We start from the raw sequence: 27,926 nt of genomic DNA on the forward strand, positions 1-27,926 counted from the left end.
CAGCACACAAATTAAAAATTGTTTTCATTGTTTGAACACTATTGTTTTGTCTGCTATAACAGATTGTTACTTAAGTACACAGTAAGGTAACAATTAGGTATTTTTAACCTTACGTCGGTTTGCACAACACTGTCCTTTCAAACATGAGAACATTTAGAAGCATTTTACAATCCACTACAACTAATGAACTGAATTGTGATGAGGAGGTCAGAGCAGGACAGAAAATAATCCATTACTTCTAAATGATGATTTTATTGACGTAAAACTCTTAATAAGTATGTAAGAGTGTGCGTCAAAGAATAAGTGGAGTTCAAAGGACAGTAGAAAATGTAAAAGGAAAATAAGCAGTTCAAGACCTTTTTAAACATCTATCTCAGTCCAAGACGAAACCACTTGTTTAAATCTCCTTCAATTGTCTGTCTGAGATTAAAACATCTCTCAATCCGTCAGACGTTCGGATCAGGCCTAAATAATTGAAGAGGGTTAAACGTTCATCTCAAACCCGGCCTGAGAGACCTATTACAGTTTAAGGTTAAACTTTTCCATTTTCTCCTTCTGTACTCACCGTCCCTGACACAGCAGGGCTTCAGTGGCACAAACAGAATAGTGTATGTGTGTGTGTGTGTTGCTGTATAAAGCAGCAAAGCAAAGATGTATTATACATATATTTGAAGGGATATAGAAAAATGTGTGTGTGCACAAGGATGTTAAACCCAGAGGTGAAGACGTGTTGTCTCCACAGCTCATCGAGCATGTGACAGGCAACCAGTTATTCTGATGCACCCCACACACAAACACACAAACTCACACTGATGGGATTAAAATATAAAACCTGATCAAAATTCCACACGTACGGGAATATGAAGCACAGGGGAGAGAGAAGTGACATGACAGCGAGATAGATAGATAGAAAGAAAGAAGGGAAAGAGACATATACAGTGTGTGTGTGTTTGTGTGTGTGTGTAAGTTTATCAGTGTCAGTGGATGTAGAGAGTGGGTTTAATATTGGATTAATTTTCAGTATGTGATTGTGCGTGAGTGTGTGTGTGCAGGTGTATTCTTGCAGTCAGATTAATTTTCAGTGTGAAATTGCACTGTAGGCGTGTTATATGAGATTGATGATCAGTAAAAAAAAAAAGATTGTGTATGTATGTGTGTCGTACCAGTAAAATCGCCCTGGAGTTACTCGCTCGTGAACAAGAATCCACTTCTTCCCGAAGTCCACAGAGCTGTAGAGCTACAGCCAAAAGAGAAACAGACACATTCACTTTAAGATCCCTAACTACAGCCAACAAAGGTAATTATCTCGCTCGCACTTAATTATCCACATTATCTGCTTTTAATTGTTCAGCAGGCCCTCTTGAGGCTGTGCGAGCATGTCTGTGTGTGTGTGTATACCCTCTGATCGTGGCTATAGGCCAGTATCCAATTCTCCTGCGTAGGGTGAAACAGAAGACTCATGATGTAGAAGTTAATATTGAACTTTTGAAACGAGGCTCCTTCGTCAGAACTGATAAGTAAACTACTCTCCACCTCTGGATCGGATAAAATCAGGATCTGAGGACAAGAAAGAGTGGGAGCATGAGTTTTATTAGCTGGATATTTGCTCTCTGACAGCTTAATATGTCCATATCTTTCATGCGTTTTAAAGACACTCACCTTTCTCTTATTGGTCGGACAGACGTACAGATAGCTCAGCATCGTTCTGATCATCACTTTATCTGTCAGCTTCTCGTACGTCGTGCCGAAATCGACCGACCTACGAATTCATACAAAGGTCAGCCATGAAATGTTTTATTGTGAATTGTTGCTTAAATAATTCAGTTAACCCTAACTCAGGTTTTGATGGCACTTTTGGTGTCTCTCTAGCTGTTTCCATCCAAAAACGTGAATTAACTTAATGCGCAAAATTGGAATATCGATTAAAAGAGGTGCGAACAAAGCAGCGTTTCCATCCAACAAGTCAAAGTGAACAAAAACGTCACTTTCTGATTATCTGGCGCCAAATATGAACAGTTAAAATGGAATTTGCTGTGGTAGGAGAAGCTGCGTGAATCTTTTCTTCATTTGATAAATGACCTGCGCCTCAGAAGGAAATCCTGACACACATTGAACATGCGGTGGCGTTTGAAGGCTTGAGATGCAGAGCACAGAAGCTCTTAATTGATTATGGAGGTCATTAATAAAATAATAACACAAATACTGAAACAGTTTAGGCGTTTTAGAATGACCAAAACAACATTTCAGATGTTTTACAGTGTGCTCAGCCTGCTGGTTTATCCATTCCCACACATTTTTTTCATCATATGTTCTCTTCTAACAAAATCACATTACTTTTTTTTTAATGAGCATACTGAAATTTGTTCGGTAAAAGTGTTTTCCTCATAGTTTATGCGCATCTTTTCTTATTGAATAAAAAGTATCCTGCTCAGATTTTATGCGCATTTTAAAAATTTATACGCATTTGTCGTTTCCATCAACCATTTTTATGTTCATATCCAAAATGCGCATGGAAATGTAGCTACTGACTCATCTCCATTTTTTTTTTTTTTTGTTGCATCTATTTCAACAAAACAACAGAACAATAACCACAGATTACAACCAACATATTTCTCAACATCACAGCACATAATGAAGATAAAAAAGCAAATATACATATACAAGCAAATAAAAAATAGAAGAATACATAAATTAATCAAGGTTAATGTTGATCTAAGGCTTAGCAAAAAAGTACCTAAGATCCTGGGTAAAGTCCAGATAGGATGCAGCCGGCCGGAGGTGCGATATGCACATTAATTATAAATTTATTAATTAATACATTTTCTTTTCGTCTTAGTCCCTTTATTAGTCTGGGGTTGTCACAGCAGAACGAACCGCCAACTTATCCAGCATATGTTTTACACAGCAGATGCCCTTCCAGCTGCAACCCATCTCTGGGAAACATCCATACACACTCATTCACACTCATACACTCATACAATTTAGCTACCCAATTCACCTGCACCTGTATGTCTTTGGACTGTGAGGGAAACCGGAGCACCCGGAGGAAACCCACGCAAACGTGGGGAGAATGCAAACTCCACACAGAAATGCCAACTGCACTACCGCGTTACCCCCACATTAATTATAGCAGCATTGTTTATGACTCCGTATGGTTGGATTTAGGGTTGGGCTGGGGTTATACATTAAAAAATACAATTTATTGGGTAATTTAATAGATAGCATAAATAATACAAGGTACAAATACTGTTTTTATGTTACTGTGATGATTGAGTTTAGGGTTGGGGTGGGGGTAGACATTAATCAAATACAATAAATGGGAAATTTAATAAATAATATCAATAATTCTTGTTAACTTCTGGCCGCAACCATATCCGATCTAGCAACCACAAAGACCATGGGACCTATATACTGAAGAAAATGAGTTCATATCCAGCGGGAAAATATATTCTAATGACAAACGATCAAATATTACATTATGCTATTCTGATACTGTCGGTGGTTTATCAGATATCCATTTAAGAAATATACTCTTACGGGTAGCATAGATAAGAAAGTTCAAATTATTATCAGCAAGACCTAACAAAAAATTTAAGATAGTAGAAGTCATATCTTTGATTAAATACAAGATTTAATGTCCTACAAATCTGTACCCAATAGCCTTTAATAGCCACACACACACACACACACACACACGCACACACACACACACACACACACACACACACACACACACACACACACACACACACACACACACACACACACACACACACACACACACACACACACACACACAAATTTGCCTTTTCCTTCCCAATTGCATTTTTTCCCACACTCTTAATTTATTACTTACAATCCAGTTCTGCCCTAGACCAGGGATTCTTTTAACATTTAAAACAAATGGTAGATTAAAGTCACTGATTTTTATAAATTATTTAAAAGTAGTAAAAATACATAACTTTAATAAAAACACAAATATACTTAATTTAAACAAAGAATAAAACTGCATGTGTTGAGAAAACACAAAAAAAGACCTGAGGTTTTTTTTATTTAATTTTTTTAAGATGTGCTGCACATCTCAACCAGGTGAAACACAATAGTGAAAAATATCTGTGCAAACTGCAAAATGAATATTATGATGCTGAAATATGCAATGCTGAATATACAGATAAGAGGAGCAGCATTTTGCACAAACATTTTAAATCGGTCTCCTTCCAGGAGAGCCTGTTCACTATGATCCAAGATCAGGTAGGTCTTGAGAGTTACCCTTAGAAAGGGGAGGAAAAGGAGGAGAGGGGGTGGAAGGGGGGATTCCTCCAAATTAAAGATAGAGCAGTAGGGAAAAACAATCCATTTATTGTAAGCTTGGATAACTCTGATTATTGGCTTATTACTGGCTTATAACTGATTACAGATGAGCACCCAGTCGTGCTCAATCATATCACATGCTCCTTTCGAAATTAGTTTATGAAACTTCACTTAGTGACTTTTATGCATCTTCATATACATTTTATACATATTTTTTACCCCCAATAAATCTAGCAATTTTCTTGGACACATCTAGTTTCCAGGACTCTGCGGTACTGCCCTATGAGAGCGAGGTCTTGCTCTCCTGCCGCAGGTCTCTCTCTGCATCTGCTCTGTTCTTTTAGGGGCTCAGAGGATTCACTTAACATAGTGGACCATCAGAGAAAATTATAAAACAGTATTTCTGTTGCTTTTAAACTTTTTCTCTGAGTGATTAGAAATAGCACGGTTACTAGTGATTTTGTTATACAACATCTTTAATATTTCAGGGTGTGTTCACACTTCAGACCAAACAAGAATATGAAATAAACCGCAAAAATCAGTTCAAGGCACTTGAAAAATTTAAAAAGCCTTTATTGACATGGCTTTTTAATAATTTTTCCACATTTTCCAAATGCCTTGGACTGATTTTTGCTGTTTATTCTGATGAATCCTTTACCCAAAGAGCACCGATACATTATTTAAGCTACCTCTAAGCACTTTTTGTTTGATTTTGGATAAGAATATGATGTATTTAGAGTTGGTTCACTCCATGATCACTCACTGTCATTTTTAAGACTTGAACTTAAAGACACAACAATAATTGATAACATACAGATCATACTGATTTATGACATATATTTTGTTACCTATTATTACTGAACATTCAGATTAATGCTGTGTGCCTAGCAAACCAATAAACCAAGTGATATGTTTACATAAGCCATAGCATGTGCATACAAACTAGGGCTGCATGATACTGGAAAATTCTAAGAGTAAAGAGTAGATCATTTTAGATTGATTTGGGAGGATTCTGCAGTAGGAGTGCATTTGCATAAATTCTAATAAAAATCTATAAATACAATAAAGAAACAAATAAAATTGAAATAAAGTTTAGAAGTAAATGTAATGTTATCATTTTCTGAGTCTGTCAGTATTTAGTCTATATAAAGTTAATTGTTATTAAAGCTACAAATGGTACAATTTATTATGCCTAAGTAAAAAAAAGAAAAGTTATAATACAAACTCAACTTTGCAGATCTTGCAGTGCGATGCAATCTGCGACTGTGAATGATCGCATTGCAATATCGATGGTGAAACTATATATTGTGCAGCCAATAAATACAAACATATTTATCAGTTGTAAACAAAACCGTGTCCAGAATTTTTGAGTCACAGACAAATGAAATTAGCTAGAAGATGCAATACCCTGTAATGAACAGCATCACTATTATGACAAGATAACACATATGCGTTTAATAATTCTGTCCTTTTTACCATCAAATCTTGTTATATCATGTCCTGTTTTTGGTGTAATTAGTCATCTTTGGTCTGTGGTGTGTTGATATTTTGGTTAAACTGCACAAGAGTGTTAACACTTATTCAAATTAACCAAAATAATTCTTTAAATATTTATTTTTAATCAGACCAACCCTGCTAAGTGTAAATTCCCCTTGCAAAGCAGTAGCTGCCTATCCTAGCAATAGTTAACCCAAAAATTAAAATTACCTCATAATTTACTCACCCTCAAGCCATCCTATGTGTCTATTACTTTTTTTGGCAGTCCAACTCCTAAGTACTTTTTAATTTTATTCTGGCTCTTCCACATGCTGTATAATGGTTAGTAGCTTTTATTTTGAAGTTTCCAAAAGAGTATAAATTAGTCAAACTCACCCATACACCGGCAGGGGGCTAATGCATGTCTTATGAAGCAGACTGATGTGCTTTTGTAACAAAATATGTTTTATTTTTTTTTTATTATAAACTCCAATCACTGACATAGGAGGCATGGTGTATCAGTGGTTAGCACTGTCGCCTCACAGCAAGAAAGTCACTAGCTTGAGCCCCGACTGGATCAGTTGGCATTTATGTGTGGAGTTTGCATGTTTTCCCCATGTTGGCGTGGGTTTCATCCGGGTGCTTCAGTTTACCCCACAGCCCAACAACATGCAGTATAAGTGAATTGAATGTACTAAATTGGTCGTATTGTATGTGAGAGTGTATGGGTGTTTCCCAGTACTGGGTTGTGGCTGTAAAGGCATCTGCTGCATAAAAAATATGCTGGATAAGTTGGTTGTTCATTCCACTGTGAATCACTGATATGTATGACATTTGTAGTTGAAGCTCCAGGAATTGACATGCCTCAAAGGAAACACAAACCACTTAGTTTGTTTATCACTGAAGTTAATGACAAACACGTAAACTTGGGTTGGCGTTAACATATTACATTATACAGTATATTACTTACAACTCCTCGAACATATTTCTTCCGGTCTTACATCGTATTCATCAGACGCAAACTAACATTCATTCGACAGCCACCAGAAGTCATTTGACATACTTCTCTTACAACAAACACTTCGATCTACTTCACAAGACATTTGTCAACCCCCTAGTGGCATATGGGTGATTTTTACGATGGATTTGAGCACTTTTAGAAGCTTCAAAATAAAAGTCACTATCCAACAGCACTATATACAGCATGGAAGACCCAGGATAAATTTTAAAACAGCTCCGACTGAAAGAAGTTAAAGAAAGAAGTCATAGACACCGAGGATAGCTTGAGGGTGAATAGATTAGGACAGCAGAACACAAACAAAAACCAAGTGTACAAAATATCTAGTAGATCGTCCACAGCTTGCTTGGACGAAAACACAAAATAACTCAGACATGTGGACACAGCCTTTGCCATTTTCATTAGACATCTACAATAGAGGGTTGACAGGGTTGTGTTAGAACCTGCATCGCCCACAGGAGCGCTAGAACACGATGTGTCAGGAGCTCGCCGCGCCACATCTGAGATTTCCACAACTTGTTGGCATAATTAACTGAAGCTGTTGTGTATGCGCATGTCTCCTTTCCAACATAACTCATTAACACCGTCTCTTCTGGAGAGGTACGACAGCAAACAGGAGAGTCTGCCGAACTCTTACAAGTATAATAACGCTAATGGTTTTAAGGCAGACAGTTATGCCATGAGCCGCCGGAGAGGCACACGTGTATGTGTCGTCTGAAGCATTATCTCCTCCACCGAATGCGCCAAGAGTGCTCGTACTCTGACACTTTTACCACTGGATACAATTACACGGCCGTTGCGAGCTGTTGAGGTTATTTGGGTTGCGTAAGCCGCTGAAGAGGAAGAGAGTTTTCTGAGAACCCTCGAACCCTCGCTGAGTGGCTGCCCTAAAAAGCTCCTGACGTTTCTGGTCCGGTCAGCCCTCCACTCTTTCTCTCCAGGCCTGCACTGTACTCGAGAGGACATTACTCCTCCTTGCAGGACTAATCCACCTGGGTATGTGTGTGTAGTGCGATTGAACAATTGCACGGGCAGACTGGATACTTTTTAGAGCATGTATCTTTATTTTAAAACACAGGAGAGCGTGATTAACTGGCTCCTCTGAATGAGCCGTGATCTGTCTTCATATTTTTTTTCTCCTTTTATGCCGCCGACAGCAACATTCATTAATCATTCATACTGTTATTACCGACATCATTTACTACAGCCTGCAAGCTGAGCTTTAACATTCACCTCTTTTAATAACACGATGCCAATCCCTCCCCCAACTACTGTCTCTCTCTCAGCCTTTCTCTTTGTTCCACCTTCTTTCTCGCTCATCAGTTCTTCCATTCCTCCACTTTCCTCTTCCTCATTTCCTGTTTATGCCATTTCTGTTTGTGGAACTTTGATAATGGCTTTCTGTTTTATTTTTTTATTTTTTTTCCCCCTTCTGTAAACCCCCCCAGCTCACCTCCCTCTCTGAGTGACACACACCAGGAGAGGAAATCTCATCAGGGCTCGCAGCCAAAAAGAAATTAAACAAAGCCTTCCTTCAAGGTGATTGCAGTGAGAGCGTGTGTGTGTGCGTGTTTGTGTGAATGTTTGCAGTGATGGCATGTTGATAAAGGATGATGTCATATTACATATCTCCCAGATTCTGTTTAATTATTGCAACGTTGTTTTCATTAATCTTTTAATTAAAATGGACAAAAGTCCATCCAAATATCAGCTGCACTGATGATGATCGCTTTGTGCTCATGGCTGCAATTACTCTTTCCTTCACTTCTGTTTACCTTCAGGTAAACCTCAGAGTTTTTGTGTGTGTAAATCACAGCTTTAGGAAGTGGATAATGATCATAGCGGCACCCACTAAATTAAAACAATTATAGTTATTACGCTGAAAATAAACTGAGAACAACATGTTGTTTTATTATTCATTGAAATAAGTTGTAATTATTACAGTTTTGTCCCAAAAAACTTTAATAATTATTATTAAAATTAAATTAAGGACAAAAAAGCAATGTTAATGTTGTTGTCTGTGAAGATACAAGATGTGCTGCTCTTGAAACTACAGATACTGGAAGCCTGTGCTGGCATTTCTCCTGCGGTGTTGCTATCAGTGTGTGAAGAGTGGGAGAAGAGGGTTGCATTGACAATCCAACACAATGGGCAGCACATTGAACACATTTTATATGTGGTCAGAAACTTGTAAATAACTCATGAAAGAATAAAGTTACGTTAAAACCAAGCACACCATTGTTTTTCTTGTGAAATTCCCAAAAAGTTTGATGTGTCAAATGACCCTCATCCTCTTGAAAAAACAAAAGCTGGATCCAAGATAGCCAACTTCAAAATGGCCACCATGGACACCACCCATCTTGAAAAGTTTGCCCCCTCACATATCCTAATATGCCACAAACAGAACATCCCATTTCATCAAAGTGCGTCCATATAAATGGCCCACCCTGTATAATATATATTCATAGTCAAAATGTTTGAATTTTTATTCTATTCTATTTTGAATCTTGCTTATTTGGATAGCAATATTATAAACCACACAATTACTGTGATTGCATTAAATAATTGTGATTAAAAAATAATCAACCAGCATCACACAATTAATCATTAATCGCAACAAGCCTGTTTAAAATTGAATTTATTTTTGCAGTCTTCACGCAGCTAAAGGGAGCACATTAACTGAGGAAGGACCAGTTAGCCACTAAAAAATTGAGAGTCTCGGGTTTTTAAATTTAATTAAAGGGTACTTTAATCGCAGTGAACTGCACATTTCACTGGGAGCCATTTTAATGGATAAAATAGTTTGGAAATGCTCAAGTGAGAAACGGCCCAGTTGAGCAAGGAATTTTTAAACAGGCCCTCTCAGACAGCCAGAGAGAAATTCACCGCAGCAGTCTAATCTCAGACTTAAAAAAGCATACTCAAGTACTACGACCAGCTTCCAGCAGCTTGTAAAAGACAGAAAAAAAGTGTTTTGTGAATAGCGAAGGTTTATAAATGACTAAATGATTGTACTTTTTGATGAGGAGTCAAAATTGATGGGGAAATTAAAAGTTTGAAAGTCATTTCTAATAATTGGTTTAAAAATGATTTGTTTAGTGTACACTTATTTTAATGTGATGTCTTACATAACGTACTTGCCTAAAATAGTTTATAAATACCTGTAACTGATTAAATATGCGATTTATTTGATATTATGTTGAAATGCCAATACATTTTGCTATATTTGTAACCCTCTCTGTGAAATTCTTAAGTCACATAATCTATTATAGAGGGCAAGAGCATTAAAGTTTTAGCCATAAAAAAGACAAAAATATGCTATTTCTGTTTATAAATGTAAGATTAAATATCTATATTGTGGGATACAGCTCTAAGTTTACATTTATAACATGACAAATACTGAAATTAATGATTTTATTAACACTACCTTATTATTTTAAGCAAAGAATCTTTTTTGGGTTTACTTTAGGTACATAACACCTCCTGATTTTCATCTCATTATGTTAATAAATTGTTTTCCTACCATTAGAGATGGTAAACAGACTTAAATATCTCCTCACATGAGGGAAAGTCAAGTCAGTCCCTGGAACAACAGGAGAGCTGCGACTTTGTGTAGATTTTTATGCTTTAACAACAAAATTTCCGTTATTTTGTTTTATAGATCAATGTGTGTCACGGTAACCAGCTTATTTTAAGTTAATTTTATGGCTGATATGCCGTTAAACAATTTGGTTATTAGATAGCATACAGAAATCTGATTGTTTAACAGCTAATGATATAAACCTCATTGGAATTTTCCCAAAATAAAATAAAGTCCTTTAGAGGGTTTTTTTGGAGGATGACAAGCAAGAGTCTAGGAAGCTGGAGAAAAATCTGAAGGAAAGTTTTACTCATCAACTTTTTTTTTTTTTTTTTTGCTAAATATTAAGACATCAATCATCTGTGAATTCTGCCAATAATGCTAAACATTAAAACATGTTAAAATAACATAAACATAGTAAAAGAAAATACTATAGTGTTTTAACCATATTATAGAGTAGCTATAGGCTTACTGCATGTATTTAGTCTCTCTTTGTTAATAAATGCTGCAGCATATTAAATATCATGAATCATGTCATATCTATTTCATAACCCAGAAAAAGGATGTGATTTTATATTTTATATACTTATCAATATATTTGTATTTATTTATTTATTTATTTATTTATTAAAATTTTCTACTGAAATTAGATTTTACAAATAAAGCTGCTCTACCACTCCAAATAAGTAAGTATAAGTATATACTCTACCACTCCAAATAAGTAATCCATCATGTTGTATCCATCATGCTGTAATCCATCAGGTTGTCATCATGTTTATTAGTTTAATAGTTAATAAAAATAGTTTAATAGTTAATCAAATCCATCATGTTTAATAGTTAATAAGACACCATTTTATGTTCATTCATTAATTTTCTTTTCAGCTGTAATCCATTATGGGAAACATCCATACACACTCATTCACACTATGGACAATTTAGCTTACCCAGTTCACTTATACCACATGTGTTTGGAATAGTGGTGGAAACCGCAGCACTCGAGGAACATGCAAACTCCACACATAAATGCCAACTGACCCAGCCGAGGCTCGAAACAGCGACCTTCTTGCTGTGAGGCGAACATGCTACTCACTGCGCCACCATGTCACCTCATATTATGTTGTATGTTTACACATTTTTACAAATAATATTTATAATATTTTATAAAGAAAACATCTATAGAAAACTCTTTCCCACAGTCCAAAGACACAATATAGGTGGATTAGATAAAGTAAATTAGGTGTACTGTGTGAATGCTGGGTGTTGGGTGAATGGGTGAATGCTGGGGTTTGTTGTGGCTGGAATGTAAAACAATTGCCAGAATAATTGGTGGCTAATTCCATTGTGGCAACCCCTGATAAACCAGGGAATATGTGATTTATAGCAGTGTCAGGTACCAGTTTGAGGGTAAAAAATTTGTATGAATTTCAATGCAACGTATTGAGTATACGTATTCATTTCCCCCCGCTTATTCAGATTTGGTATTAGGCTGGATCAGGTACCAAACAGGTTAACTGATCAGGTTCAGCTCAATTCTTTCCCAAGCTGTACATTTACATAGATGTCTTATAAGTGTTAAAGCGCCAATAAAGTGGTGTTATTTCAAAATATGGCAATGTCTTGGGACTATGAAGTCTGCCCAGTTTTCATGCTTTAGGACAGGGGCTTTCAAAGTGTAGGGGGGTTCTGTCCAGGGTACGCCAGCAGCATTGGACAATATGATAATATCAGTCAATAAACATTTTCTACCAAGCTCACCTGTAAATATATCCCTGCAGCACAGTACTCATAATGCATGTTAGAGCAGCAAAATAAAATGTAAAAAAGCAGGACAGCGTGTGAGAACTGAATTCAGTTTACTTTTTCAGTGTATTGCTATATATATAACTGTGTAATATGAAATATATGTAAATAGTTCATGACATACAAATTTCGATAGAAAATCAGAAAGTGGGGTGACAGAATGTACAGTCAGTGCTTTCTTTCTCTATGTATAAGCCTGACTTACACAGCTACCTTGCAGTCCTTTTCTTTCTATTGTCTATGCACTAAGAGAGAGAGAGAAAGAGAGAGAGAGAGAGAGAGAAAGAGAGAGAGAGAGAGAGAGAGAGAGAGAGAGAGAGAGAGAGAGAGAGAGAGAAAGAGAGAGTCAGGTCAGAGTACAGAACGTCCCAGGAGAAGACAGGGATTAACTACTTCACCATGGGGCATATCAGCAGTGGTCAGTGAAAGTGCTTCCCAGCTGAATTTCAGCCCAGATCTTTGCCATTTATATAGTCGGCTGTACCCGCCACAAACGCACTTGTGGCTAATGTAAGAATGTGTGTTGATTTGTAATGAGCTGGAAGCGTAGCTATAATATCTCAGTGTTATCAGATCATTTCATTCAGGCTGGGTCAGCAGTTAAAGGTTCACACTAGTTACAACTGGAGGAAGGCAAGCTTTATGTCTCTGCCCTTTTCCTGCTGCTGTTAGAAAATTGTTCCTGTCTTACCACTATAAACTACTGAGTAAAAAATATTGAGTTCTTATCGGATAGCCATTGAGGGACGGTAAACCTTACATACTGTACATTTGGCATAAATGAATTTATGATCAATCTATGATGCTTAATTCTATTCAGTGTCCACTTGTAGTGTACTTCAAGTTATAAAAGGATATGAAACTGTGCTTGCAGATGATATATTAATGATATAAAAGGGCACCTCTTTAAGTGCACTTAAAGAGTACATTTTCTTAGTCATTTCTAAATACAGTACTGTACATTTTTAAAAAGTGCACCATAACAATATAGAATTCAGCAGAACTTTACAATAAGGTTCTTTTGGTTAACATCACGTAAATATATTTACTTCTGAAAATACGTTTTAAGCATTTATTAACTGCTAAGTTAATATAATAAAACTTTCGATTGCAATAATATATAAGTAAATATTAACTGATCTACTACTAGCATGATCTAACCTTGCATGTTCATTAACTAACATTAACAAAGATTAATAAATGCTTATTACATAAAATGCATTGCTAGTTAATTCAATAACCAATGAACTGTACTGTAAAGTGTTAATAACAATTCAAGATAACACTTTATTTTGACGGTCCATTTGAGTATTGTGTAGACTCTGTGCTTATTATGTTTATACTGCTCCTTTAACAGACGTTCAACTGACTATAAGAAACTTTGCAAGAACATGTCAACTTACACTAACCCTAACCCCAACCCAACAGTCTACTTATAATCTAATGAGAATGTAGATGCAATGTAACTAACATTTAACAAAAGGACCATCAAAATAAAGTGACACAATTCAAATATTTTTCATACAATTGTATGTATAATTAAGATTATGTATAATACATGTATGTATAATACTGATATGTATAAAAAAATTAAAGGCACATTTGTAATGATAAAATTATCATTACAAATTAGCAATTTTAAATATATGTAAATGCACAAAATATTTTGACGAAAATTACATGATTTAAGTATATGTATACATGCTTGGCAATACATTCAGTACACTTTAACTGAAATTCATATAAAGGTGTAATTCCTACTTGGTTTAAAACACCTTTCAAGTGTGTTTAATTGTATTTGATATAAAATGTCATGTTTTGAAACCTTTAGATGTTCATATATTTTGTACATAATGTACAACCAAGTGTCTGAAATCTAGTGCCGAGTTCAGACTGCATGATTTTAGCCCCGATTTTGACTTGCAGACAGAAGCCTGAAGTCACAGCCAAATCGATGCTAGTTCACGTGAGTAACAATCACACAGTATGAACTATCTAAGACATGATCTGAGAGGATGGCCAATGAGTCGCTGATGCCTGTAAAATATTTGGCATGTTCAAAAATCTGAAATCAAATTCATGCCATGTGAAATGTGCAGATTAAAAATAACATCGGCGATCACCTACAGTACAGCCAATGAGCGGCCAGCGGGAGGTTGGGAAGAAGTTAAAAGGGCTTCTTTTCAGTCTATTTGAAATTTGGCAGGAGCACCCATGTCTGTTTGACATGTCATCTGAGCAATACCACAACCGGCTAAAGAAGAAAAAGGTGAGGATTTTGAGGTTATTATAAACTCCCTTCAAAGGCCAGGTGAGCAAATTAAGTACATTTTCTACCCCACTAAAGGATTTGTTCTTATTATGCAATTAATAACAAAAGATATACTATGTGACCTCGCCTTGTTTCCATGTCACCTCTCGCATGTGTTGGTTGTGAGATGTAGTTTGTGGACAGAGACAAAGTTGTGGGCGATTCCTCCTGTGTTTAAGCCATGCAGTGTGAAAACCCCCTTTCGTGCAGTGTAAACAGAGCAGCGATGAAACACTACCCCAGATAGTCATGCAGTGTGAAAAGATCTGTGACAGTTTTTTTGAAAATCGTGCAGTCTGAACTTAAATCATCTGTCATCATAGAATTAAATTGTTGAATTTTTTTTTTTTTTGAATAATTAAACTGTGAACATTTTGAATTTTTTTTAATTCATATGTCCTTGCAACCTTTGACAATTCTTTCTTGTCTGATAGTGTTTATTGGCAGGACAATCACATTAAATCTCTAAATTTGTTTCATGTCAACTATCATATTAATTTATATTTTTAAAGTAGTATTTAAAGCAGTGTTTCCCAGCCCTGTTCCAGAAGACACACTAACAGTACACATTTTCAACCTCTTTCTAATCAAAAACTCCGGAATCAAGGAATTAGAGGAGATTCCAAAACCTCAAATGAGTGGGTCAGGAGACATCCAAAATATGGTATGCCTTCAAGAACAGGGTTGGGAAACTTTGTGTTAAAGTGCACTTCATTTTTATCACAAGCACTGGTGCCCAAAGACTCAACTCAGTGTTTTCATTCAGAGAAGTGTCTTTACCTCCAGAGTGAACTCTCAGTCACGGTTCCCAAGTTAAAGTCGAACAGTTTTGTCAGAATCAGGATCACCTGAAAGAAAAAAAAAAACAAAAACACGCAGACATTTAACAAATCACCCAGCAATCTCCATTTACACATTTCCCCAGCTACAGCGCTCTTAATGTGCTACGCTAAATGATAAAATGTCTGTCAGGCAGCCTCGCAGTGATGGATGAGAGTAAATATCAGGTGTGAATTTTATTATCTTGAGATGACAGCAGAATAAGAGGCAATGCACTCAGAGCCCGGACAGCCTGATGGAGGTAATGATGATCAGGGGGAAGAGAAGAGAGGAAGAGAGGGGGGAAACAGAAAAAAAAAACATGCAACGGCATACACACATACCCTAAAACACAAGCGCGCTCAAGCTGTCAAATGTCACGCTGAAAACGTGACAGGTAAAACGTTTTGCTCTTCCCACCTGACAAAACATTCGGAGCACACTCTCATAAACAACAGCGAACAAACGAGCATCTGTCTTTCCACTGTGAGTTTTTACCAGGAAAAAAAAAAGACGAGGGATAAAGAGAGACTTTGAATCAAAAGCAGACAGTAAGTGGTCCCTTTGCGTCCGTGTCTGTGTGAGAAGAACACAGTCTTCAGTATCGCGTCCACACACTAATGAATATTAGTCTAAAAGGTCTAATATTTCATTTCACACTTCATGATTGTTCCCTAATGAGAGTTCAGTCAACAGGAGTGTCGTCATTAACCTAAAAAGAAATCAGAAAACAGGCACAGGCGGACGCAAACACAGCTGTAATAGGAAAACCCATCAGCAGTCGCTGACTTTACCGGGTCTTGTGTTTGCTTTATGTGTGTGCGTGCATGTGTGCAACCTTCACTTCTCACGGCTCCACCTGTGACGGGACGGCTTCATCTCGGGTTAATTAACCAATCAGAAGAGGACAAACTATTAGCATATCCAAATACAGCATATCTGAAAGAGCAGGACCCCAGTCAAACTCACTCAGCTTCCTGAACCAGCAAAACCACCGCGATACTGGAACTAATTACATCTCCTGAAAGCAGGAGCAAAAGGGAGAGAGCGAGAGAGCAGTGTCCATGGGGCTGAAAATGAATATTAATATCAAAGCGGAGGTTTCTATTGTCCGTTTCTATGAGGTCAATAATATGTGCAGGGATGTTATGCAGATCTAATTACATTTGCATATGAATGCTGGGTTTGATCAGTTCATGTTCAAGCTAAGATCAGATTCAGTTGAAACATGAATGACTTACTGTGTCATATTACAGTGGACGCGGCGAGGTCTGTTCAGCCGCTTTATTCTCCTAACCTCAAATACATGAAAAAGCTTCACCATTACACTCATCTTTTTGTTCCTCTATCTTTTGTTCTCTCTCAAATAAATGTTTCATTACATGCGAAACATGTCAACATTGTTGAAGACTCGACATTCCTGTCGTTTTGGGCCGCAGCTGGCGTGTTGTAAAATCCGTAGTACATGCTGAATCTCACATTTACGTAATTCCCATATCTATTTCATTTGCTTTATTGCATTTGCTTATGAAATATGATTATCTAAATTGCAGCGTGAAGTGTCGTGTATGGCCATTTTGTTGTGCTCTGCGTGATGCCATGGAAACAACTCCAGCTAGGACCAATCATTATCCACTGAAGGCTGCTCACTTGACAGTGACAACAAGTAGCAGTGAAATCAAAAACAATAAGCGCAGTAAGAACAGATGGCGTAGTACTACTAACACAGCTGATGTTTCTTCCACAGGAAGCTGACAATACTTTTTACAGCTCCTGAGACTGAAACGGCAAGACGCATCACTTTAGGAACTCGTTTTTTCTGAACTGATGTTTACTCTGTTGCCTAAGAGCATTCGAAAGCAGTGGGAATCACTCAGAAATGAACTGCATGTGTGTATATTTTCATATCGCAAAAACAACATGTTGAGAACAGCATGAGTTAGTTTTTTGTCCTCAACTCAATATAAACCACTTTTTTTGGCTTTGAAATTGATTGTTGTAATTCTTTGTTTTTAGGATAGCTCTCCTGCACCCCTACCCCTAAACCCCTTGAAGTCAATGGCTACTGAAATTGAGAGTAACAAAATACATAATACATACAGACAAAAACAATCGAATAATACCATGATTCTGACAATGCATTTAGGTTTTATAAAACCACACGATAAGTCTGTGTAAGAAATTTAACTTTATTTACAACTAGGCATGCACTAATGAGAAAAACCTGGAAGATACTGAGTATGTTTACATGGACACCAATAACCCGATTTTAATATGATTAAGACAATATCCTCAAGAGAATCAAGAGTCTACAATGTCAATATACTCCAATTGGTTAAGGTTTTTTTTTTTTTTTTTTTTTCACTCGCCGCTGTCACCACTAGCTTGCACGGTTTGGGATCAGTAAAGCTATGCATCGATTGATTTGCTGTTCAGTGTTTAGGCCCTCAGTAGTGACTATTAAACCACACTGAACTGAGCTAAACTAAACTGAACTTAAACACTAAAAACTGAACTACACTGTTTCAATTTACTATGATCTTTTATGTAAAGCTGCTTTGACGCAATCTACATTGTAAAAGCGCTATACAAATAAAGGTCAATTAAATTGAATTAAACAGCAATTTCTGATTAATCCGATTAAGCAACTTCTGTAAACACCTTAATCAAATTATTTTCTTATTCAGATTAGGTGGAAAAAAATCTCTACAAAAAATATCAGTTTGCAGAAAAGAATAGAAGTTCCCCATTTATCAGTGGCTATAAGGATTACATGCTTGTTTGTTGTAATAATTCTTAATAATGCCAAAAAATATATCAATTTGTGCATCTCCAGACTTGCATATGCAGCCATGTTGCCATTGTAGCTGGTGTATTCTGAGAAATTGTTTGTACCCCTTGGTTTCTAGTGTGGTCATGGAAAATCTCTGTTTTAAGGCTATCTAGTTAGTTAGCTAGTTAGTTAGTTAGTTAATAAGTTAACTTTATTTGTCCCCATAGGGAAGTTTCATTTACAGCATACACTCACAGTGACTTCTGACATTTCACATTTGGTGTATATAAATAAATAATTTAAAAACATGTTTCCCCTACTCTAAATATTCAATCTACTGGCCATCAACTGCTACTAAGGGAGGAGGAATTTAAAAACTTAATTGCTTGAGGGATAAAGGATATTTTTTTTCCTTACACATCTGGGAAAACAATATCGACGACCTGATGGTAACAATTGGACGGTGCTTGATAGGATGTCTCTCATCATTGACAATCATGATAGCTTTCTTAAGTACTCTTTCTTTATATATACTATCAATGCTCTTTAGTTTTATTCCCAACAACTTACTGGCTGTTGTTATCACCTTCCCCAGTGACCTCTTCTGGGCTTCAGAGGCATTTCCATACCAACAGATTACACAAAATGTTGCAACACTTTCAATAAAAGCACTATAAAACATGATCAACAATCTAGCCCTTCCCCTTAGCCCTACACCTTTAAGCTAAAGAGAATTGGGACAATTGGGTAAGGAAAAGAGCTAAGGGTAGAATTGTAATTGGGCCTAATGTCATTTCACTTCCTTTGCCCTCAATATATCATTAGGATTATTTTTATTTAGCATTCCCTGATATGCTTTTTTCCACTCTCAAAGTACCGGTAGCTATAGACTTGCATAAAGTGAAACATTTACAATTTCATTTAAATATCTTCTTTAATCTTCTACTGAAAAAAAAAATGTCATCTACATCTTGGATGGCCTCAGGGTGAGTAGATTACAGCTAATTTTAATATTTTGGTTGAGCTATCTCTTTAAAATCACACATGTAGTGTGCCTATTATGTCTATAACACTTTATTCTGGTGGCCTGTATTGAAAAAAAAAACATTTTAATTCTATTATTGGATTTAATCATTATGCAACAACATTTAACTGAATATTTAACAACTAATGCATGTGTGTGTTCTAGCCGTATCTAATAAAATCTGAAATCAATTCAGTTTAAGTCCTTTTCATTTATTGTAGCTAAAATAGAATGTAGCCAGTGGCCTGAATAACAATGATGCTTACTTTTTTGAGTCTTATTAGTCTTTTTAATCAGAAGTAAATCAGTAAAGAACAAGTGCCTGCAGAAGCCTTTGCAGAATAACATATAAATTGCAGGCTTAGTTATTAAAGAATTTGATTAATGCTTTTAGAAAACAATAAAAGTGCAGTCCTCTAAGCTCAATTTAACATGTTTTGCAATATTTTAATAAACTCATTAGAGCTCTGCAATTATAATATTTAACCTCTCATAAGTATGGAAAATATGAAAAATGTTTGCAGGTTTGACTCAGAGATACACAATAATATTATAATATTCTTATTATTCAAAGCAAGCACCTTTGAAAGCAACTCAGCAGCAATAATAAAAGAGTTTTTCCCTCCTGGATTACTGTTTTCCAAGAGCCTTCCCTACTAAAGTTATTCTGTTTTATTTATGTTGCTGTGGATCATGACATTTTGAAGACGACTCAAGGCTATTCTCAAAGTGGTCCATAAGCCTTTTAAAATCCACTCGTGGGAAATCATGATACACTTGTAAACTTCAGCTTTTAACTTTTTAAAAAATGAAATAATATATAGAGTGGGACAGGTTGACATTTTAAATCAATTTGTTGACTGAAAGTCTTACTTTCTCCATCTCTCTTTTATATCCATTATGTGGCATTCTTACTGTTGTCCTAAGAGAAGAATAAGGTCTATGAGATTTTCTAGTCTCCAGCCACAGAACATACGATATATTAACACACAGACTATGATTTATCTACATGAACCGGGTAGTATTGCTGCATCAATAACAATATTTTGGCTGAAGTCTAATAGCAGCCTCTGGCACCTCAACTAAACCAACATCTCAAGCAACAAATAACAGCCTTAGGCAACCAGTCATACGAAACCAAACTTGGACTGTCAAATAGATTCAAACTCAAACATTTGTGGCATCCAGTGTCAATAATTTATGATCAGAGTTAGGTGTAACGCGTTCCACATTAATGCGGTATTGTATTCTAATTACATTTTTAAAGAACGCAGTAATGTAACGGATTACATTTTCAATGTGTGTAGTTTGATTACAGTTACTAAAGTCAATTTAATTCCATTACCTGAGTTACAAATATAGTTATTAGAAGAAATAAAGGTTTCTTTTAAATAATGTTTTCTGCTGCAACATCACTTCATAAGCATGCACTTTTAAATTGCAGGAGAAGACGATCTAAAATAGTTACTGTCAAGAGTGGTTGCTTCTTCAATTGTAAATACAGATATTACTTTGATTTCATTGAGCGTAAAAACAAAAATATTGCTGTGAAATGCCAGTCTCTAAAGAACATTCTACTGCTTTTGACTCGACCAACAACTTGTTCAACTTGAATAGAAAGCATTCTATGACAATACTCATCACCAAGAAGAATACTGGCATTAAAAAAGCACGGTTGACCAACTCAGCTTAAACAGGCAAATTAGATTTTTGTGCAGGATCTGGAGTGAAGAGAAGCGTAGCTGCTTATGGGGCTGTTCACATTTCGCATCTTTTGCGTGCATGCTCACATTTCCCAGGCGCTCCCAGTTAAAATTTGCAAGACACGTGACAAGAAATTACCTATCAGCTTAATACTTTGTATGAAATATACACATTTAGGAATCTAATTGCCTAAGACAAACACAGAACGCCCAAACACTGCAGTGCTTTTTCATAGTTTGGATGTCAGTGGTTACAGGTATCAAGTTTTCTTCTTTTGTGTTCCAAAAAAAAAAAAGAAAAAAGCCAAACAGGACCAAGTGAATGATGGGAGAATTTTAAGTTTTGGGTGAACTCCAAGTGTGTTGAATATGTCAAGCTGCTGTGATCAACCCATTGTAATGTTTTTCAGTCAATATTAAATTACAGAAGAGCTGCAGTTTATTTTGTATTTTTATAGGTATATTTTATATGTTTTTAAAGTAACTTCACAGTAAACTAATTAGTAACCCGATTACTTTTTTACATTAGGTAATTAGTAATCTAATCAGATTACAATTTTCCAGTAGTAGTCAGTAATTTGTAACTTATTGCTTTTTTTTTAAAGTAACTTACCCAACACTGTTTATAGTGAATCTCTTCATTTCTTAAATTTTCATTAACAACTACTTAACTAAAAAAGTTATTATATTAAAAGAAGTGAAAAACATTTTTTTATAAGTGTTGGATTTGGTTTCTCTAATGCATATAACAGGTAAAATAAAAATCAAGCATTTTAGTCTCAAAATACACAATGTTTTAAAAACTGTAGTAAGTAAATAATTCAACTTATTTACAACCGATTTTATTAGGTTTCTTGAGTAAGTCATTATTTTTTAACTTAGAAAATTGTTTTATTATTGAACATTCAAAATGTGACATTTTATAATTGAGTTTTGATGACAATTCAGTTCCACCATAAAAAAGAGTGCAAAAGACTTCTGCTAATCATTTATAGATATTTAAAGTTTAAAATTAATCAGCAATCATATCAAAAAATAAAGATGGACACATTAAAGAACAAAATATTTAATAATTCTCTCTTATCGGCATGTTCACGATTGTTCTTCAAGTCAAAAATTGTTAAACTGCGCTAGGGTTGCACAACATATTGTTTCAGCATCGATATTGCAATGTGCACATTCCCAACAGGCACATTTCAGGATCTGCAATGTCGCATCAGGATTATAGTTAAGTAGGAGTTGAGTAATTGCAAAGTTTAATTATAAAGTTACCATATACACAGACCGTATACACATTCAGGCACAGGGAAATGAGAATTTAAGTAACTTCAAGAAACATTAATTGCATTTATGTAAAGTATATATTCAATGAGGTATATGCACATGGACTTTTAATTTCAGTCAGCCTGCCTCAAGGCTTCCGGTTAATAGTCATCCAATACAAAATCGGCATGTTTAAGATGTGATTTCTTTAAAAAACAGCGATCTTCACTGCCTGGCTGTTATACGATATAAAGTGGGTATCAGACCAAACAAGAAGCGCTGCATTAGATTATATTTTTCCATGCCATGTCTTTAAAATCTAGAAATTAATTTTACCCCAGTATTTTCAATAAAATTTCTGCGCTGGCCTGCAGCTAATGATGACGTTTGCATTTAAATGGTCTTTCGTCGTTTTTTATGCTTTTAAAACCAAATGGATGCTTACATCTGTTTGACTGGTTGTATTTGAATATCATTTCAACATCAGTGTTGTAAAAGGAACCTTATGAAATTAAAAATAGTCACATAAACCTTTCAGTGGAAGTTCATTATTTGCTGAAAAACACTATACAGCCCATTAAGATTACAGTGTTATTTACTTTACATTTAATTACTTAATTTGTGTACCTGAATACTGTTTAGTCTCCCAGACAAACTTTAACGCATTTAATTCATTCATAACTTGCTTTAATATTTATCATTGCCTGTGATTTGGTTTAATGCCGACACGCTCCACTATAAAATCATCCTATTATCATCCAAAGTTTTTCTAAATTTATTAATTCCATTCAAATAGAGCTATTAATTTCTTCTGTTAAAATTATACTTAATATTGCAGAAAAATAAAATATTGCAAAGTCATTTTTTTCCAATATTGCGCAGTCTTTAACTGTGCTAACCATTATGGATTAAGAAGGTAACAACATTTAGCTAAATTGCTTTTTTATTTTATTTTTTAGAGCTGGTGTACCAATCAACCCTTGAGAGAGTAAAACAGACTAGGGACTTATGATTCACCATGCAGCAGGATGTTTGAGGTAAAAATAACCCAGCAGTACCACACGCGTATACCTGAAAGAAAACAGTTGCAATCCGGGAGCACATGCGTAAACAATCAAGTAAACAAGAAGAGCCATTTTAAGTGCTAATTTCACTGCAAATGATGAAGCCCATAATTAAAACCGTTTCCGAACCCCTAAACAACCAAATCACATTAACACGGGTAGGTGATTAAAAAGTCTATATGTTCTGTTGTCGGTTTTCGGTCAGAGACGTTGTTTTCAAACACTCAGATGAATTCAATTAAAATGGTGAAATGAAATGGAACTACCTGCTCATTCTTCCAATGGCAACAGCAAAGAGGAAAAAAAAATGCTGGCAAAGTAAAGCACTGAATGTTCTACACAACACTGAATTTCCAAAGCATTCATTGCGATTCTGCTCTCTGAGGAGCCATGCAGCACATTGAGACTTTTGTTTCTCTCCGGTGGACTTCGCAGCTCATATCTCAGTATTTCTGGCACTAATTTGTTTCTGTGTACTGTAATACAGCCCCTGAGTTAGCCCCAAACTCAAATTTATGCTAGCAATTTGAATAAAATACAAAGGACGGAGGAATCTTTATTCTCTCATAAATCCAGTGATCATGAACAGACTGGGCATAATATATCAGTTTAACTCTAGTGGAATTGAAACAATCAGTTTCGATGCGTGCTTGGAGTGTGTGGAATATCAATCCGACATTCCTCACTTTTTCATTTTCCTCTCTCTTTTCATTGCCTTTTATAGTGTTTCCTCCTCAATCTGTCTTCTAGAGCTCTCCGAGTATCAGGTTTAGATGCTGCCGTATGAATCAATAAACCTCAAGGCATTAAAATATGTTTTTAAAAAGGAGGGAGGGGATGGGACGAAGAAGTAGAATTGATTTTTTTAAAGTGATTTATTTTAATAAAAGACAACTGTGTTACTGTACGCTTCACATATTTAAATATGATGGGGTAAAAACCTCAGGGTGCTGAATTGAAGGGCTGAATATACAGTTGAAGTCAAAATCATTATCCCTCCTTTGAATTTTTTCTTTCTTTTTTAAATATTTCCTAAATGATGTTTAACAGAACAAGGAATTTTTTACAGTATTTCCTTAAATTTTTTTTCTTGTGGAGAAAGGCTTATTTATTTTAATTTTTTTATTTTGGCTATGATAAAAGCATTAAAAACATTTTAAGGTCAATATTATTAACCCGCTTAAGCTATATATTTTTTTATTTATGTCTACAGAACAAACCTTCATTATGCAATGATTTGCCTAATTACCCTAACTTGCCTAATTAACCTAGTTAATGCTTTAAATTGCATTTATGCTGAATACTAGCATTGTGAAATAATATTTAGTAAAACATTATATCCACTTTGGTAAGTCATGACGTAATGGCTACTCATCTGAATTGAGAAAATGTTTGTTAATGACCACTTTTTAGTCATATCTTACATTAAAGTGAATTTTATATAAAATCATGGTGTATTCCACAGTCTTTAGACTTGCTGCATCAGAAACACCAATATTTTAACAATTTATACAAATTTTAATCATTTTCTGGTAATTTAATATGGATATATATACATATATATATATAGTGGTGGGCTGTTATTTGCATTAACGTGAGACTCTTATCGCACAATAAAAAAAACATCGCCTTTAATCTATTCTCAAAGTTGGGTTGGGAGCTAGGTCTATTCTATGCAAGCTATTATGACTTTCACCTTGATATTTTAGCGCGGATGTATACTTGACCGATGAGCCGTCTGACAAAAAAGTGCCCTTCTGAATCAAATCAGCAGGATGCCTGACTTTATCTGCAGTTCGGCAGTTTCAATTTATTGATGAACATTTCATTCATGCCGCCGTGAGAAACTGGGGTATTAGACGCAAATAAGGAGTAAGGACTGGTGAGGGTGTTATGGAATTTAATAATGTACGCCAAATGGAAAAAAAAATGTATGCGTTTCGCGAAGTGTGTGTGTGTTCGTGTGTGCGGTCCTTTACTAACAGCCTTGTGTGTAGATCTTGTAGGAAAATATGGCGAAAACTCCTACATGCTGATATTTACTGATCGCAGTGTTTATTTCAATATTTATTTCAAAAAATGCCTGCAGATTCAGTTTGGCCCTACTTATGACACAAGTCTTCGGATGTTAGGAGGAAACCAGGGAACCTGGGGGAAACCCAAGCAAACATGGGGAGAACATGCAAACTCCACACAGAAACGGCAACTGACCCAGCAAGGACTGAAACTAGTGACATTCCTGCTGTGTGGCAACAGTGCTAACCAGTAGACCACCATGCTGCCAAATCTAGGAAAAAAGGGGGAGGAATAGGGGATGATGGAGGGGTTTCTTCAAGATGAAGATGACTGTGATGATCAATCATAAGCATGTGATCTTCTCGAAATTAGTTTATAAATAAACTTAAAATGTGCTGAAAAAATATTATTTCCCTTAAACAGAAATTGGATTGAAAAAAAAGGTACAGGGGGCTAAAAATTCAGGAGGGCTAATAATTCTGACTTTAACTATTTAATATCACAATCAAATCTCAGCTACATTTGTACTTCTGAATGTCCATGTTTGTGTCCATCCGGTGGTTGATTTGGGGCTGTGGGGTATTGTATCGCTCACACTCTAATGATAAACTGTGAAGGTAAATGAAAGATGGGGTGTGTTTACTCTTTGCGGCTGATCTGAAATGCAGACACTCATAGCATGAAATAGAGTTTATAGGGATAATGCACACAATAGATGAATTCAAGAATGAGTTTGTGCTTTGGGGCAAGATACGTTTTTTTTTCATCAGTCAAATAAGAAAAGATGTGCGCTCAAACACACACACACACACACACACACACACACCTAGAAAAGGAAAATACTTATTCATATTTATGTTTTATTAATGCTCACTGCTTTGCCTTAGGAAAATCCACAAATCATTGCATTGCTCGATTCTGCCTTGCTGGAAATTTCAATCATTTTCACACACTTATTCTGTGTTTATTTAACAGAAGGCCTGGAGGCCACACAGGGTCATAATAAAAGCTCTGTACATTATCCAGCTCCTTAAACATCATCCTCAAGTGCACATCTGCATATGAATATACATGTATGAATATAAATGACCTTCATCGACATCACTCTGAGATCATCCTCAGTTAGAGCGCAAAAGCAGGTGCACATACGCGCAGGCATTCATACCCAACACACATACACATGCTGTGCATAAAGTTTCTGCTGAGAGCAGCAGCCTTCATAACGCTACCAACAGCTGGGAGGTTTATTTTACTGCATGATATAAAAAGAAACCTTCATGTAAGCATACACATAAACACACACATTGAAATATGTGTGTGTTATCAAACTTAAGGCATTACACGTTCTTTCTTTTTTTTTTTGCTATATGGTTTCATATTGTATTCTTGTGCGTTTCCATGTTTTGCTGTTTGTTTTGTTTATTTTGAGTCTTCCTCTAGATTTTCTACTGCTTAGAAAACTGGCCAAGAATTCCAAAGTTCTGGTGGCAAAACTTCTTGAATCTTTAGTTATGTTCCTTCCTGCAGTTTCTCACAGAGCATTGACACATGAGATTCTCCCAACATATACATATACATACAGTATATATATATATATATATATATATATATATATATATATATATATATATATATATATATATATATATATATATATATATAAAAACCATAAACAAGTCACTTAGTGTTATGGGTACTTGTTTTGCTAAATCTGCGAGGGCAACTCTTCTGAAAGAAAGGCCCCGAATGCCTTCATGTACAGTGTATCTGGAAAGTGTTCATAGCACATTTTTTGTTACACCCTTATTCCAAAATTGATTAAGTTCATTTTATTTTCACAAAATTTTACACACAATACCCTATAATGATAATGTAAAAAAAGATTTGTTGAAATTGTTGCAAATTTATTACAAATAAAAAAGCTGAAAAATCACATGTACATAAGTATACAGTCTTTGCCGTGAAGTTCTTAATTGAGCTCAGGTACATTCTGTTTCCACTGATCATGCATGAGATGTTTCAGCAGCTTAATTGGATTTCGCCTGTGATAAATTCAGTTGATTTAACATGATTTGAAAAGGCATACACCTGTCTATATACGGTCCCAGGGTTGGCAGTGCATGTCAAAGCACAAACCAAAGGCAAAGGATTGTCTGAAGACTTCCGAAAAAGGATTGTCTCGAGGCACAAGGCTGGGGAAGGTTACAGAAAAAATTCTGCTGCTCTGAAAGTTCCAATGAGCACAGTGGCCTCCATCATACATAAGTGGAAGATGTTTGGAACCACCGAGACTCTTCCTATAGCTGGCCATCCATCTAAACTGGGTAATCAGGGGAGAAGGGTCTTAGTCAGGGAGATGATCAATAACCGGTTGGTCACTCTGTCTAAGCTCCAGCGTTCTTCTGTAGAGAGAGGAGAACCTTACAGTAGGACAACCATCTGTGCAGCAATCCACCAATCAGGCCTGTATGGTAGAGTGGCCAGACGGAGAAAAAATTCTCTGGTCTGATGAGACTAAAATTGAACTCTTTGGAGTGAATGCCAGACATTACGTTTGGAGAAAACCAGGCACTGCTCATCACCAGGCTAATACCATCCCTACAGTGAAGCATGGTGGTGGCAGCATCATGCTGTGGGGATGTTTTTCAGCACTAGGAACTGGAAGACTAGTCAGGATAGAGGAGAAGATGAATGCAGCAATGTACAGAGACATCCTGGATGAAAACCTGCTTCCGAGCTCTTGATCTCAGACTTGGGCTACGGTTCAT

General features: G+C 35.9%; 2 protein-coding genes across 4 annotated transcripts in view; one reads left to right on the forward strand and one right to left on the reverse strand.

Moving 5' to 3' along the window:
* sorcs3b (sortilin related VPS10 domain containing receptor 3b) overlaps positions 1-27,926 on the reverse strand; it is a 109,655-nt gene that overhangs the window by 58,907 nt on the left and 22,822 nt on the right. For all 3 annotated transcript variants that reach the window (XR_012393343.1, XM_073928441.1, XM_679014.9), the window contains exons 2-5: positions 15,277-15,344; positions 1,660-1,759; positions 1,399-1,557; positions 1,164-1,237 (exon numbers count right to left, since the gene is read on the reverse strand). Coding sequence is in view for 1 of the 3 variants with exons in the window: in XM_679014.9 (XP_684106.5) it covers positions 1,164-1,237; positions 1,399-1,557; positions 1,660-1,759; positions 15,277-15,344 (401 nt within the window). In the remaining 2 variants the exon portion in view is untranslated. The remainder of the gene's footprint in view (positions 1-1,163; positions 1,238-1,398; positions 1,558-1,659; positions 1,760-15,276; positions 15,345-27,926) is intronic.
* Positions 15,547-27,880, forward strand: LOC141378468 (uncharacterized). Its single transcript, XM_073927895.1, is given in 2 exon segments — positions 15,547-15,577; positions 27,267-27,880. Coding segments are annotated over 2 exon segments (645 nt in total).

This window comes from Danio rerio, chromosome 17 (genome assembly GCF_049306965.1).
Source record: "Danio rerio strain Tuebingen ecotype United States chromosome 17, GRCz12tu, whole genome shotgun sequence".
NCBI classification, from domain to species: domain Eukaryota; kingdom Metazoa; phylum Chordata; class Actinopteri; order Cypriniformes; family Danionidae; genus Danio; species Danio rerio.